The sequence below is a fragment of the Pelodiscus sinensis genome, chromosome 1 (genome assembly GCF_049634645.1).
Source record: "Pelodiscus sinensis isolate JC-2024 chromosome 1, ASM4963464v1, whole genome shotgun sequence".
Classification (NCBI taxonomy): Eukaryota; Metazoa; Chordata; order Testudines; family Trionychidae; genus Pelodiscus; species Pelodiscus sinensis.
Window position 1 is genome coordinate 326,841,456 of NC_134711.1, and position 16,561 is coordinate 326,858,016.

The 16,561-nt window shown below is 46.2% G+C and overlaps 1 protein-coding gene across 1 annotated transcript; it reads left to right on the top strand.

The window, feature by feature from the left end:
* Nucleotides 1-8,623: 8,623 nt before the first annotated feature.
* On the top strand, nucleotides 8,624-9,562 carry LOC142827216 (olfactory receptor 52P1-like). The gene has a single exon (XM_075921469.1). The coding sequence runs from the start codon at nucleotides 8,624-8,626 to the stop codon at nucleotides 9,560-9,562; it is 939 nt and encodes a 312-aa protein (XP_075777584.1).
* The last annotated feature ends 6,999 nt before the right edge of the window (nucleotides 9,563-16,561 follow it).

The window sequence follows — 16,561 nt, forward strand, 5'->3', positions numbered from 1 at the left end:
AAAGCAGGACTTGGGTGGAGAGGGTGCATACAGAAAAGTTCTTCATTAGTTCCCATAAAGAAGGACTAGAGGACACCAAAGGAAAGGAATGGGTAGCAGGCTTCAAACTAGTAACAGAAAGTTGTTCTTCACAAAGCAAAGAGTCAACCTGTGGAACTCCTTGCTGCAGGAGGCTGTGAAGGCTAGAACTAGAACAGAGTTTAAAGAGAAGTGAGATCAAGTCATGGAGGTTGGGTCCATGGAGTGGTATTAGCCAGGGGGTAGGAGTGGTGTCCCTGCCCAAGGTTTGTGGAAGGCTGGAGAGGGATGGCACGAGACAAATGGCTTGGTCACTGTCTTCGGTCCATCCCCTCCAGGGTCCCTAGGGTTGGCCGCTGTCGGCAGACAGGCTACTGGGCTAGATGGACCTTTGGTCTGACCCAGTATGGCCATTGTAAGCTCAGGGCTCAGGGTTGGGGGTCTCAGTGGACCACCTGGATTTTCATGCACACCTGCTCCTGGGTGGCCAGGCTGGCAGCTCTCCTGCCCTAGCCGGCCACTTTCCTGTGCCTAGTGCAGAGGTCGTGGACGAGGTCCACGATGTCTGCACTAGCCCAGGCGGGTGCCCGCCTCTTGCGTTCCCGGGCAAGCTCCCGGGAGCCGCCAGCCTGGTCCCGGGAAGAGGGGAAGGGCTGAGGGGTATTGGGTGGCTGGCTCGAGCCATGCCAGGTGCAGGGTCTGCTGGCTGGGTGCTGGCAGGCTTGCACCTGGCACGGGCACCGTAGCCAGCCCGTGCCCCTTTAACGGGTCCGGGGTCGGGAGGGGCGCAGACGAGTTTCCCTGGTGTTAGCCAGAGTGGCCACCAGGGAAAACTGGGGAGGGCTAGCCTCCCACTAGTTCGAATTAAGGGTCTATAGAGCCCTTAATTCGAACTAGTAAATTCGAACTAGGCTTAATCCTCGTGGAATGAGGATTACCTAGTTCGAACTAAGCGCTCCGTTAGTTCGAATTAAATTCGAACTAACAGAGCGCTAGTGTAGCGCCTATGAAAGTTAGTTCGAACTAACGTCTGTTAGTTCGAACTAACTTTGTAGTGTAGACATACCCTGTGTTAGTAAAGGACATTTTTAGTAGAAGTCATGGATTGGTCACAGACAGTGAACCAAAATTCATGGCTCTGTCCTGTCCATGACTTTACTATCTATCCCTCACTAAAACTTGGGCGGGCACCCAAGGGTGCTCTGGGGGAGGTGGCCCGGGATGCGTACTGAGGTTGTGTGGTTTGGGGCTGCGGCATGCACCCTGGGATCCGCACTGTTGTGGGCGGGTGCCTGTCAGAATCCTGTCAGAATCCTGGGAGAAGAAAGCCTTCCCCAAACTCTTTGGCTTCCACCAATTCAAGATCATGTCATTTGGCCTCCACAGGGTGGCAGTGAATTTTCTGAGGCTAATGGGTGGATATTACAGCGGCTGGGGCAATTGGCAGCAGTACGTGGCTATGATTAGTGGAAAAAGAGGCTGGTTTGGGGAAAAGGTTGGGTGCAGTAGGGAGCTCACGGCAGGGACGGGGGTGCAGGAGGGGATGCGTGGTCTGAGAGAGAGGTTGGGTGAAGGAGGGGGTTGTGATGTGGGGCAGCAGATTGGGATGCAAGGTGCTGGAGGGGCTATAGGGGCAAGAGAGGATTGTGGCCTGGAGGAGGGCTGAGGAGGGGTGCAGAGTCTGGGAGGTAGCTGGGATGCAGCAGAGGATGGGGTGCCAGAGGCAGGCTCTAGCTGGAAAGCGCCTACCTAAGCAGCTCCCTGCCAGCAGCACTTTCAGGCAGACTTCCATGCCTGCCAACATCCCCAGAACGCTGAGCTCGCTGTTCCATGTGGCTTTCTCTGCTGTGAGGAATAGATATATTCATGGAGGTTAAGTCCATGGATGGCTATTAGCCGGTATGGGTAGGAATGATGTCTCTAGCCTCTGTTTGTCAGAGGGTGAAGATGGATGGCAGGAGAGAGATCGCTTGATTATTACCTGTTCAATTCACTCCCTCTGGGGCACCTGGTATTGGCCACTGTGGGCAGACAGGATACTGGGCTGGATGGACCTTTGGTCTGACCCTGTATGGCCGTTCTTATGTTCTTTTGAGGGATGGGGAGGAGGTTTCTCCCACTGCCCCTACTCCCAGCACAATGTCTCAGCTCCTATTGGCTGGTTTCCAGCCAATGGGAACTGACAGATTGTGCTGCTCTGCACCCACCCCTCAGCACAATGTCTCAGTTCCCATTGGCTGGTTTCCAGCCAATAGAAGCTGAGACATTGTGCTGGCAGTTTGGGGCAGCACACAAAGCCTCCCTGCCCACATGTGAAGCAGAGAGCCACGGGGAGCTGCCAGCTCCTTTGAGTGGCATGGAACAGGTCCATGCCGCAGGACCTGCTTGGATTAAAAGGCTTGGTGGGCTGCATCTGGCCCACAGGCCAAATCTTGCCCACCCTTGTTATATCTGGAGTCTATTGCCTTTGTGCCTTGACATCCTGAATCCCACCAAATGCAGATGGACACTGGGCGCCGAACACACATCTGTGCCTTTGAACATCTGCCTCCCTCCTCCCTAACCCAATTATAGTTTGTGCAGTTACTCTAGCAATCCATATGCTTCAGGGCACGTGCTGATCATTGAAAGGGTCAGGAAGCTGCTCCTGCCCATGGCACGATATTGCACTGGGGGGGAAGTTTAGGACTAAGCAGGGGCACTCCGTGTTGTCCTGGGTCAGACAGAGGCCATTAGAGGAGTGTGGCTGTTACTCAGTATTTTAAACATGGAGCTACAAGAGCTGTTCCATTTCATGTCACAGTCACAGGGATTCAGCGCAGAGCTCGTCAGCTGGGAGAGATGGAGGAGAGGCAGCCGCACAGAAATGCTGATAGGTAAATGAGAACGTCATTGGCTCTTCCTTTTCTCCCTGATGTTTCAGTGGCACCGGACCACTCTATCCAGTCTGCAAGATTCAACATGCCTGGACAAGATGAGCTGCTGACATCAGTGAATCATTTCTCCATGCCCAGGGGAGTCTCACATGCTGAAGTTCTCCAGGGTCTATTTTCTACTCTTCACGCTTCTCACAGGGTGCTGGGAATTGTCCAGGAATCCAGGGCAATCCGAGGGTCCGCAGGGAGTATACATGGGGATGATAAAGGTTGCTCTCCAGCGCTGCGAGTTTCAGACATGTGAGATTCATGCTCCAATTCCTAGGGCTCTTCCTGTTGCTGAGGTGAATTTCGGTGAGTTGCCTGTTTCTGCAAGAGGGTTAAGGGCTCTAGAAGAGTCACCTGGTGAAACTGGAATGAAAAGTTTATTGGACATAGTTCAGACAAAGATTTGTGTTTCAGATCAGTTCCTTGTCTCTTCCTGTGTCCTTCTCTCTGTCTCATTCGCTTCTCTCTTTTGGGTGTATGTGGATTTTCCTCTGGTTCGCTCAGCTTCTCCAATTCAGCAACTTCACGACCCTAGTAGGAAGAGCAGCCAAAGCCTCTGCAGTGGATGTCTGTGTTACCAAAGAGTTCACTATCAGAATGGATAGGTTGGTCAGGTTCTGCTCTTACCTTGTGCCCTCCGTGTGCCACTCCAGATTGACACTGGCCTCCAACAAGAGAACAGAACCAGGGACCGGGTGTTTTGAAACCTCCATACCTCATGCCCAGTCACATGGGCTGGAGGTTTTCCTTCAAACTCGTTCAGCACCCTCCGGAATAGCACTATCTATAGCTGGTAAAACTCCCAACAGAGCCAGGAGGTCTCCCTAAATCCTCATATAGGGACTTAGCTAAAGGTCCTGAAAAATGTCTGTGACTTCACCCATAGTCACACTCTGGCCTATAGGGACGGGTGAGCTGTTTGGAGCAAATCAGAACTGACAGAAGAGTTCCCGAAATCCCAGATGCACTGGATTAGAGATCAAATCAAGCAGCATCACAATTTGTGTGCAGGGGCTATAGGTTCTGTTCTCACCGTGTTCCTGCATTTCTTGGTCTGGAGAAGACAAGAGGAGATAAAAGGCTGTTTCTGGTTTAGTGGAAATCAGAAGGTGTTGGGAATTTCACGGGGGTAAGTCCAGGAAGGCACAGAGTTGGGGTAGGGGGGAGGAGAGGAGCATATGGTATCCAGATCACAGTAACACAAAGTCCTAAAACCAGATGAAATGGGGAAGGGACAGCCTGGGGGTTTCCAGTTGAGGAATATTATTTACGTAACGTCAGGCATTTCACTGGTGGAAAGAACCATTAATCTTTGCTCCATAGTCGGTTCAGTCTCAGCCTCGTGTCTATGCTCCCTTCCCCTCCCAGGCTGCTTCCAAGAGCATGCTGGTAACCTCTGTCATCGCCATGGTCCCCTGGCACCTTGGATTCCCAAAGCCTCTGAGCTGCTTCCCACAGCTCTTCCAGTACAGGGCAGGAGGCCTCTCCCTTCTCACTCAGTCCCTTGCCCGAGGGGACTTCAGTGACTGTATTTCACCAGTGAGAAATCACACAGACAGTGTCACAAGGGCCAGGACACATGGGAAGTTTCACGAGGCATAAGGGAGCGGTCAACAAAGGCGTTCCCTATCGACCGATCCGCGTCTTGACTGTCTCACTGTGCCAACAATCAGCAGAGCCAGCATAGCATGGCGGCCATTTTTATTTTAATGAAGCTGGGGATATTTAAATCCCCACTTCATTGACTATGTCGGGTAGCCTATTTTACATGTCTCTGTCAGCAGAGGCATGTAGTCTAGACATACGCCATGGCTGCGTCTAGACTGGCATGATTTTGCGGAAATACTTTTAACGGAAAAGTTTTTCCATTAAAAGTATTTCCGCAAAAGAGCATCCAGACTGGCATGGATGCTTTTGCGCAAAAAGTAATTTTGTGCAAAAGCATCCTTGCCCAGTATAGACACGCTTTTGCACAAGAAAGCTCCGAAGGCCATTTTAGCCATTGGGCTTTCTTGCGCAAAAAATTAAGGTGCCCGTCTCCACTGGCCCTCTTGCGCAAGTATTCTTGCGCAAGAGGGATTATCCTTGAGCGGGAGCGTCAAAGTATTTGTGCAAGAAGCACTGAATTCTTACATTAGAACGTCAGTGCTCTTGCGGAAATTCAAGCGGACAGTGTAGACAGCTGGCAAAATCTTACCAATCTAGATGCACCCCATGTGTCTACCTTTAACTTCCAGCCCTTAGATGATGTTAGAACTTGCTCTGCTAGACCGATGAGCCCTTTATGCAATATTTATTCCCATGTAAGTGCTCATAAACTTTCAACAAGTCACCCCAGAGCCTTCTCTTTGTCAGGCGAAAAGCGTTGAGCTATTTGAATCTGTCCCTGTAAGGCAGGTCCTTAACCCTTTAATCCTTCTTGTGAGTCATCTCTGACCCCTCTCCAATGCATCACCATCCTTCTTGGACTGTGGACACTCAGAGTTGGGAACAAGGTTCCATCTGCAGTCACACATGTGCCAAATACAGAGGTAAAATGACACCGCTCCCTCTCTTTGAAATACCTCTGCTTATCACCTCAGGGTGGCATTTGCTTTTTTGGCCACAGGATCATACCGAGATCTCATGTTTTCCTTATTGCACTTTGCATGACAGACACCCCCCCATTGCTACACCTCAGACGAAGTTGGTTGTCTGCAAAAATGTCTCTGTCAGCGAAACAGAGAAAGTATCCGAGGTGAAGGCCTATAGTCCTATAATACCAAGATCCTTGTGTCTTTCATGTCTGTTCTGTGGAGCACAAAGTCATAGAACAGCAGGAAAAACTTAAAAACCAACGAATCGTTAACAGCACCTTAAAGACTAACAAAACATGCAGATGGTATCATGAGCTTCCGTGGATACAACCCACTTCTGCAGATGAATGGAGTTTTAAAAGTCCAGTTCCAAAATAAACAGGGGATGGCGGGAGGTGGAGGGGGAAGAAAGGGGGAAAATAGTGTATTAGAGTGTTCCTGTTACATGAAGCTGATAGAGAAGGTGCAAAGTGTTCTTATATATCCATTGTTTGGTTGGTTAAATGAAGTTAAGTTCCAGCCCTTCCCTGTGTATTTGGCTTGTGGAATTGGCCTAAAACAACACAGTGACTTTGAGATCCATTCATGAGTGCCTGGGCAGGTTAAAGTGTTCTTCAACAGGCTTCTGTGTGTTGCCTTTTCTGATTTGTGTCCATTAATTCTTTCCCATGGAGACTGTTCAGTTTGTCCAATATACATGGCAGAGGGGCATTGCTGACATTTGATGGCACAGATCACATTAGTGGATGTGCAGTTAAATGAACCTCTGATGTAGTAGCTGATGTAGTTGGGTCTAGTGATGAGATCACTTGTGTAGATGTGTGGACAGAGTTGGCACTGGGATAACGTCTGTTTCCATGGGGCAAATGTGTCTTTCCAGCATAGGACTTGCAGGATAATGAGTCTTGTGGATAAGGGAGGAGAGGTGGATGTGGTATACCTAGACTTTAGTAAGGCGTTTGATACGGTCTTGTATGATATTCTTCTCAATAAATTAGGCAAATACAACTTAAATGCGGCTGCTATAAGGTGGGTGCGTAATTGGCTGGATAACCATTCCCAGAGAGTAGTTATTAATGGTTCACAATTCTTCTGAAAAGGTATAACAAGTGGGGTTCTGCAGGGGTCTGTTTTGGGGCCGGTTCTCTTCAATATCTTCATCAACGATTTAGATATTGTCATAGAGAGTATGCTTATTACGTTTGCAGATGATACCAAGCTGGGAGGAGTTACAACTGCTTTGGAGGACAGGGTCATAATTCAAAATGATCTGGACAAATTGGAGAAATGGTCTGAGGTAAACAGGATGAAGTTTAATAAGGACAAATGCAAAGTGCTCCACTTAGGAAGGAACAATCAGTTTCACACATAATACAGAATGGGAAGTGACTGTCTAGGAAGGAGTACGGCAGAAAGAGATCTAGGAGTTATAGTGGACCACGAACTAAATATTAGTCAACAGTGTGACGCTGTTGCAAAAAAAGCAAACATGATTCTAGGATGCATTAACAAGAGTATTGTGAGCAAGACATGAGAAGTCATCCTTCCTCTCTACTTTGAACTGATTAGGCCTGAGTTGGAGTATTGTCTCCAGTTCTGGGCACCACGTTTCAAGAAAGATGTGGAGAAATTGGAGAAGGTGCAGAGAAGAGCAACAAGAATGATTAAAGGTCTAGAGAACATGACCTGTGAAGGAAGACTAAAAGAATTGGGCTTGTTTAGTTTGGAAAACAGAAGATTGAGAGGGGACGTGATGGCAGTTTTCAGGTATCTAAAAGGTGTCATAAAGAAGAGGGAGAAAACTTGTTCTTCCTGGTCTCTGAGGATAGAACAAGAAGCAATGGGCTTAAACTGCAGCAAGGGAGGTTTAGGTTGGGCATTAGGAAAAAGTTCCTAACGGTTAGGGTGGTTAAACACAGGAATAAATTGCCTAGGGAGTTTTTAGAATCTCCCACCTCTGGAGATATTTAAGAGTAGGTTAGATAATTGTCTATCAGGGCTGGTCTAGACAGTACTGGGTCCTGCCATGAGGGTGGGACTGGACTTGATGACCTCTCGAGGTCCTTTCCAGTCCTAGTATTCTATGATTCCATGAGTTCTTCAGTCTAATTAGGCATTGGGCAAAGGAAACATTATTTTTTTTAAATCTCCGTGGAATTACCCATGTTTCAGTTTCACAGTGAGAACAGAGTCTTGATCTGCTATAGACCAGTTAGTGTTATATAGACTTGCCTTATATCCCCTCTTCTTCATCTCCTTTGTCACGTACCATCCCAGTCTTTTCAATCTCTTTTCATTGGAGTTCCCCCTGCCCTTGATCATTCCCTGAATTCTTCTAGTTCTACAATGTCCAGTGATAGAAGGGAGTCCAAGGTAGGGAGAAATTTTGTCTGGCTGATCTCATGGCCTTTTATTTTCTGTAGGGTTCTTCATCCCTCTCCTCCTGGATCCAAATGTTTTGCTTAGTTGCTGTAGACACCTGCACTGTGAGCAGAGTTTCACAGAGCTGTGTGATGTAGAATAATAGACCCACACAATGCTAGAACTGGAAGGGACCTCGAGAGGTCATCAAGTGCAGTCCCCTGCCCTCATGGCAGGGCCAAGCACCATCTAGACCATCCCTGATAGATGTCTCTCAAATCTGCTCTTAAATATCTCCAGTGATGAAGATTCCAGGACCCCCCTTTGGAAATTTATTCCAGTGTTTAACCACCCTGACAGTTAGGAAGTTTTTCCTAATGTCCAACCTAAATCATGGCATCAAAGTCCTTGCCCTGATTCCTACTGTTAAGTGTTTGAGGAGTTCAAACTTTTCCCTCCGATGGGCAGACCCATTGCAGTTATTGACACTGATGTTCATATAATATCATGTGGCCCATCCACCTGGCTCAGAGGACATCCCTGGACTTGACTCTGACCTAAAGAATATGGTACCATCTGCAAAAGTTGCTACCTCCGTGCTCAGCCCCCTTTTTAGACTAGTAATTATTTGAAAATATTTATTGCGGTATTTGTTATGTTTGTAACATCTCCCCCCCCCCCTCGCTTCTCTCTCTTCCCAGGTACCTGGAGCTTTCTGAACCCATTCAATGCATCAACCACATCATGGCAGCTTTCAATCTCACCTCCTCTGATCCTTCAGCATTCATCCTAATGGGCATCCCTGGCCTGGAATTTGCCCACATCTGGATTGCCATCCCTTTCTCTGCATGCTACATTATCAGCCTATTGGGAAATTTCACAGTTCTGTTTGTTGTATGGAAAGAGCAGAGCCTGCACAAGCCGATGTACCTACTGCTCTGCATGCTGGCGCTCACAGACATCGGCATGTCTACCTCTGTCGTGCCTAAAGCATTGTTTATATTTTGGCTTAATTGGAAAGGTATTACTCTGGACGGCTGCCTCATCCAGCTGTTCTTCCTTCACATGGTTATTGTTATGCACTCAGGCATCCTCGTGACTATGGCCTTTGATCGCTATGTTGCCATATGTGACCCTCTGAGATATGCCACCTTCCTTACCAATGTACGGATAGCTCTTCTGGGGCTCGTGAGCTTGGTAAGAGCTGTTCTCATCATTCTGCCCCTGCCTCTGCTCCTGGGCAGGCTGCCGTTCTGTGCCAATCACATGATCCCCCACACATACTGCGAGCACATAGCGGTGGCAAAGGTATCATGTGGGGACACCACAGTCAACAGAATGTATGGCTTGTTGACGGCGTTAGCAGTCAGCGGGTTAGACCTGACGCTTATTGCATTGTCCTACGGCCTGATCCTCAGGGCCATCCTCAGAATCTCCTCCAAGAAAGCCCACCAGAAAGCCCTCAACACCTGTACAGCCCACATCTGTGTGATGCTGATGTCTTACACTTCCTGCCTTTTCTCCTTCCTGACACAAAGGTTTGATCAGGGAATCCCTTCCCATGTTCACATCACCTTGGCCAACATCTATCTCCTTGTCCCCCCCATGCTCAACCCCATCATTTATGGAGTCAAAACCAAAGAGCTTCGAGTCAAAGTGGGCAAATACATCTGCAGAAGATGATCCCCTGTGCCCATTGCCTTTAAACATGTGTGAGAAGAGGAGGAAAGTATATCCTTATTAATGAATGGTGCTATGTTCCCGTTTGACTGAGCTTAGCACTGTGGATCATAGAATCATAGAACACTAGAACTGGAAGGGACCTTGAGAGGTCATCAAGTCCAGTCCCTTGCTCTCATGGCAGGATGTTCACAGTCTGAGAAGTTCCTCACACCTAACGACTTACCACTCCATGACCCAGCATTATTCCGTCTCCGATTTCCCTCTCTCTCACCATCACCTGTTCTCTTTCCACATTACCAAACAGTAGCCACCTCCAAACACCCTACCCGTTGGCCTTTCTCTGACTTCCCAACCTCCAGAAGATATGGCTGTTTCTTGACCGGTGGCTTTCCATTAGTCCACACTGAAGCTAGATTTTCAGATAACCAAAGACCAAGAAATGACAAGACTGTACTTCTTCATCATATCATCAATGATCCTGGAACAAAATTTGCCTGATTTTTCTATATGGAATCCTTCAGTAAGTCTGGAGGTTAAACCACAAGTTTCATTTGGAAAATGGTAATGAGGGCAAGCTGCTGCGGGAACCGATCCCACGACATCCCACGAGAGCTTTTTAGGTGAGTCTAGTGCAAGTGTGTTTCGCCAGAACTGGAATGCTTTGTGAAACGACAACATCCCTCTGGAGTCAAATATCTGATGACACAGTTGATTTTGCAGTTGCTTTTATCATTTCCAAACACACACTAGCCATTCCCATTGTCGAAGATGTCAGAAGTAGGCGTGGATATTTCTTACTGGAGTTTGTGAAACGGATGGAACAGAGATTCTCACCAAACACCCAGTGATTCAATCACTTGAAGTACTAAGTCCTTCTGCTGTGCGCAGCCCTTCAGGCCCCAGGTTTTGTCAACCTAACAACCTACCTTGATGAGAGGTCTGGCTCCCAGTGTGTAGTGTGCTCCTCCCAGCCCTGGAAACCTGTCTACACAGGCACTTTATGGTGCTAAAAATTGCTTTGTGTGGAGGACTAATCTTTCTCATCTATGAGTGAGAACGTTACAGTGCAGTAACTTGCCAGTGTAGACAACGCCCCCAAATTGGCTGATATCTCATTTTTGCTATTGTTCTGTGGAGACCTTGGATACTTGGAGCAGCTGTAGAGAGATTTTCTTATGGTTCACTAGCTTCATACTCAGAACTACCAAATAGATCAGTTTTGGGTAGAAGTTCTCCAACACATCTTGGATAGTGCTGGGGACAAAGACTTTCATGAACTTTGCCCATTTGCTCTTTCTTTGCTGTCGCTATGTTATTAGCATCACTGCGGTTGAAAGATCATTTTCTCAGATGAGCTTGCTTAAAACAAAACTGCCCATCAATTGCCAGAGGAGCCATTAGAAACCATTCTTGGGGGCGGGAGGGAGGGTGCAGATGCAATGGCACTAATTTTCTTGTGAACAGTTTGCACCAGGGAAAGAAATGAATGTGTAACCATCACCAGGTGGATTTGAACCTGCAACTTCTGGAGCTTACTGTAGGAAGCTCTCCAGCTTGGATGATAAAGCCAGCTGCCTCCCGACTTAGGCTGCAGAACTCTCTTGTTCTTAGCTGTCGGTGTAAGTAGTCTAATTGCCAGTACATGGGACAGTGAACCACACTAAGGCTACATCTACATTGCAAGGTTTTTGTGCAAAAATGGCCAACCTGCAGAACATCCACTCCTCAAATGCGCTTTTGTGCAAGTAAATCAGTAGTAAAATGGCAGAATAGAGGGCTTTTGCCGGTGTAGGTAAACCTCCTTTTATGAAGCATAACTTCCTTTTGCACTGCAGCTATTGCGCAAAAAGGCAAGTGTGGATTCTCCAGAGGTCAAAGCACAGATGCTCTGATGGCCATTCGTCCATGCAGTGTGGACACTTTCTTGTGCAAAAGCACATCACTTTTGTGATGCGCTTTGAGGTGTGGACACACTCTTGAGCAAGAAGATTTTGCACAAAAACTCTTGTGCAAAAGGCTTCTTGTGCAAGATGCCTGCAGTGTAGACATAGCCTAGGTGTGTGGGTTACAAATGCACTGGACTGGTCATTGCTGAGGTATGGCCAGAAAGCAGTCTACTTCTGAGGAACACAGTGAGGATGAAATTTTAGCTTTTGGAGACTGAGGGTGCGTCTAGACAGCACCCTTTTGTCGGAATAAGCTATGCAATTTGCGCTATGTGTAGACAGTGCCAAATTTCAAAATAAGACACTATTCCAACAAATCCCGTAACTCTCATGGAACGAGGGTTACAGGGACGCCAGAATAGTGCACCCGCTCTTTTGGGAAATAGCAGGCGCAGTTAAAGACGCGGCATTGCTAGTTCAGGATCGTGAAATAGTGCCACAGTCTAGATATACCCTACCAGTAACAAATTAATTCAAATCATGGCCATTGATTGCTATCATTGAATGCCATTAGAAATAAATACTATAATAATGGCATTGTTATTTTTGTACTACATACATTTTGAGCTTCTTAGTTGCTATTTTAACACTGTCATTCTCTGTTTTGGTTTGAAACATCTACCAACTCTCGATCCGGATGCAAGTTCCAGCACTGTTGATTTGATTTTGAAGCTGACTGTCATCTCATAGCTCCAGTACTAATGTGGACAAACTCCTGCTGGGGTGTTCAATCATTGTCTTTAAATCAAATGTGCAAACTAGGTACATGACTAAAGATTTCATTTGTTACTGGATATATAGAGCTAGGGGTTAATAAAAAAATCCACTTGTTTCAAGAAATAGATTGGGCTACTTTTTGGTTGGTTTCTAAGGGAATTTGGGTTATTAACATTACAGAAATCGGGGGGTTCCTCTCTAAGCTAAGCTGGAGACAGATCAGCAGCCGGCAGAAGCCCCAGGGATGGAGAAGCAGCCCACCCAGCAAAGCTGGGCCAGAGGCCAAGCAGCAGCAGTGAGGCAGGGCTGGGGAGCTGGAAGCTGGGTCAGCACAGAGCAGCCACACCAGTGGGGATCCATGGCAGAGCTGCTGGCCCAGAGCCATGGTAGTGGGATAGCAGCCATGCTCCAGGTAACGTAGCAGAAGAGTGTGATGAGCAGCTGGGGAGAGCTGGGTGGGCCCATGGGCAAAGGCCCCAGTACAAGGAGACATCCCCGGATAGGAGAGCCTTGAAGGCTGGTCTAGGGGGAGGGGCATGAACTCAATGGGAGGGTGGATGTGAGGAGACTGGTCCTGTCACCTACAGCCTGTGGGGTGTGGATGTGGGGACCCTTGCAGTGCAGTGTCTGACCCAGGGTACCACTGCACCGCAGCCAGGGCGTGGGCAGAGGCAGTGGAACAGCCACCCCCTGGAGCTCACACCCAGGGCAGATGGAGCATCCGTGACTCCCCACAAGTGCCCAGGCAGCTCTTATCATGGACCAGCAGCAGCAACTTTGCCCCTCAGGTGCCCCCTCCAAACCAGGCTGGAAACCAGAGCTGAGTTGGGCATGAACCTTGTGGGCAGCTCTAGGGAGCTGCAGACCCTCCGCCTTCCCTTAGTGGGCGGCCCAGGTGGTGGGGACATGGGCCTGCTTCTGGGGTCCAGCTTGGCTGGTGCGGGTTATTGGAAGGAAGAAGAAGGGCAGGGGCAGAGCCATGGAGTGGGTGGGGCTTTATGGCCTTCCCACTTGGAGGAAGAATCCATTGTCCCTGGGTCTGGACTGTCTGAGGAACAGACTGTGGCGTCCCCATGCCCATAGAGGGGGGTCCTTGTCCTTTCACCTTTTTCTTCCCTTCCCCCCTTCTTTTCTTACAGTTGCTGTTTAATAAATTAATTGTGGTTGGAACGTAAAGCAGTAATGAGTGAGCCAGGGAAGCAGCCAGTGGGAAGAGAGAATCCTGGAGGGGGGGCACCTTAGCTCCTCTCTGACGGGACCTCGATGAGATTGGGGATCGAGCCCCTTAGGAATTGCAGACTTCAGGTTGCAAATGAGTCAATTTGGGGAGCATAGTTTGTGTGTGAGGTAAATGTCACATCACGGGCTAAACTTCAGGGGGTAGCCGAGTTAGTCTGTAACAGGATAAACTTAAAAAAACAACAAATGGTCTGGTAGCACTTTAACGACTAACAAAACATGTTGACGGTATCATGAGCTCTCGTGGGCACAGCCCCCTTCTTCAGATGACTAGAGTGTTGGATGTCCGTGACCAAAATAAATAAAGGAGATGGGAGGAGGTGGAAGAATAGACCTAGTCTCACTTACAGACAACCCCTCAACCTGAAACAAATTTCTTCCGGTAACCATGCTGCACAAGTACATCATAAACAACCAGGAACCCAGCCCTGCAAACAGCCGCGGTACCAACTCTGCCCACATATCTATACAAGTGAATTCATTACTGGAGCCAATCACATAAGCCACCAAATCAGAGACTCATTTAACTGCACATCCACTAATGTGATCTATGCCATCAAATGCCAGCAATGCCCCACTGCAATATATATTGGACAAACTGGACAGTCCCTACGGGAAAGAATTAATAGACACAAATCAGACATCTGTAAAGGGAACATACAGAAACCTTCAGGAGGTAGCCGAGTTCGTCTTTAGAGAACACTTTAATCTCCGTGGCTCATCCTGTGATCAATCATCCTTCAGGGGTTCTAGTTCTGCTTTAAGGCTGTCAATCTGCCAATATCCAATCATCTTGTGAGTAGGGGTACACATCGATGGTTATAGATGGTTTTTCTTTGATGCTGGGTCATCTAGTTTTCACCCAAGCTTACCCCTCCTTCTTCGGTCATCTGGTTCTGAGCAATAACTTTTGTACCTTAATCTCAACACATTCATACTCCTTTCATGCATAAACAATCTTTTACAAGGACTTCTCGAGGAAGAGCATAAGATCAATATCTGCATTGGGCAAAGCAAAAAGACATTATGAATCAAACAATTAAAGCCTTAGCATCAACTTTCCTCTAGTCTCATTAACAAAGACACAATACCCAAACTATTTTTTTACTCAAACCCATTCACTAAATTCATTAAACTTTAAGACAAAGAAATAAACATTTAACTAAAATAACTTAATTTAATAAAATATTAAATGTGTGTTAATATGTTACCTTACATCACTATATTATTGCTACATCATTAAACGACATTGCTATAAACCTAAAATACAAATATAAAAAGAATAAAACTTTCAGTCCCCACAGAACTACAGCTCTTTCACAAGTTCCATTCTCACACCTATGGATTGAATAAAGATACCAGATGTCTGGGTCATTATCAACCTACCAAACAATGAAGATGACAATGGTTCTTTGTCTATGTAGAATATCTACTGAGGGGATTTCATGTGTGACTTCTTGCTGGCCAGATTGGCAGCGGAAGTGGTTTATGTGACTGGTTTGGGGCCTTATAGAAGAGAAACCCCAGTCTTGGTCTATAAATAGCCCTAGTTCTAAGCAATTTGCCCATATTCATTCCTCACAGCAGTGCCTCCAGACCACCTGTTATATTACAGAAGGGCATAGTAAGGATTTAAAAAAAAGTAACTATTAATAACAATTATTTACAATGAAGAGCAAGGTAACAATAAAATACATTTTATCATAGAGACATCAGTAGCAAAGCCATATCAGAAGCTGAGTCAAATTTTGCGTCTTGATCAGGGATTTGACTTCTGAATGGATACAAAATAGAGTATAGCCACCGCCAATGCTTTCAGAATACAGAATACGTTTTTAAAGTCAATGTGCTAATTAGTTTAAGAATTAATGCATGTGGTCTTTCTTCCTTACAACTGCTTCTTCCTTATATGTATTCCCCTGAACACCCCTAAATCCCCATCCAAAACAAGGTACTTAACTGATGAAAGATGAGATCTAAGGGCACAAGGCTGCAGTTTTGCAGACTGGGATATTCTGCCACTAGTTTTAGAGTGAACATCACAATTTTCCTTTTTGGGAAGCAGTGACAGTGATCAACAGCGGGGCTATACTGAGAATGCTTAATTAGGAAAAACTACAAAGTCAATCCCCAAAGCTGCTGGCTTAATCTTATAATAAAATTTACCAAGCCAGTAACAAAACATACGGAATTCCACACTGATTATCAAGAAGCCAAAATACAGTTCCCTTTAAGCATTCCAGACATTGGTTCCCAAAAAGACAACTACATCCATATAGTGAGAGTTATTCAAAATATTATTCACCATAAATAAAGATGTCCCAGTCCCAAGAAGTCAAATACATTGCCCAACAGGTCAATGAATATTTCAGATTTTAGCCAAATAGATGCATACAGACAATTCTTATTAACTAAACTAGAATTCATTTCAACATAAAAGAGAGTTACTGCGGTTAAAAGACAAGTATACAAACAGATGTGAATCAGGTTCTTAGATCAGTTTCATTGATGAGATGGTGAGGCTGCTGATTTGTAGAAATCCTTCTGGACTTAATAGAAAAAGTAATAATCGAATAAGCGGTCCATCTCCAGTGTTTATTCAATTTCTTCCATAAGCGTTACACGGCTAATCCAGAATAGTCCTCTCTCATGAGACTTGAACTTTCTTTGACATAATTTAAGCACAACTGAAATGTTAAGAATCATGCCCCAAAGCCCCTTTATAACTGAAGTTCATTTGATTTGCCTTGTGTCAGCAACTGATCAAAGCAGGCATTTCTTTGGAGAAGAATAGACAATGTACATTGTTGCTTGAAACTACATGTTTCTTTCCTGGGCATACACCGATAACTACTTGCATTGCTTAGCATAAGGCAATTAACAATTCAAATGGTTCATAGGTAGTTTACCACAAACTTCAAAGAGAAATAAAGACAATTAAAAATAGCAAGTTTCATCTAAAGGTTAATATAACCTTTTGATCACTGAACCAATAGAATACAGTAATGAAGCATTACAGACACGAATCGCAATATAGTATTTACAAAGTAATCAGATCTCATTAAATTTCTAATAAGATATAGGTAAATGCAGACAA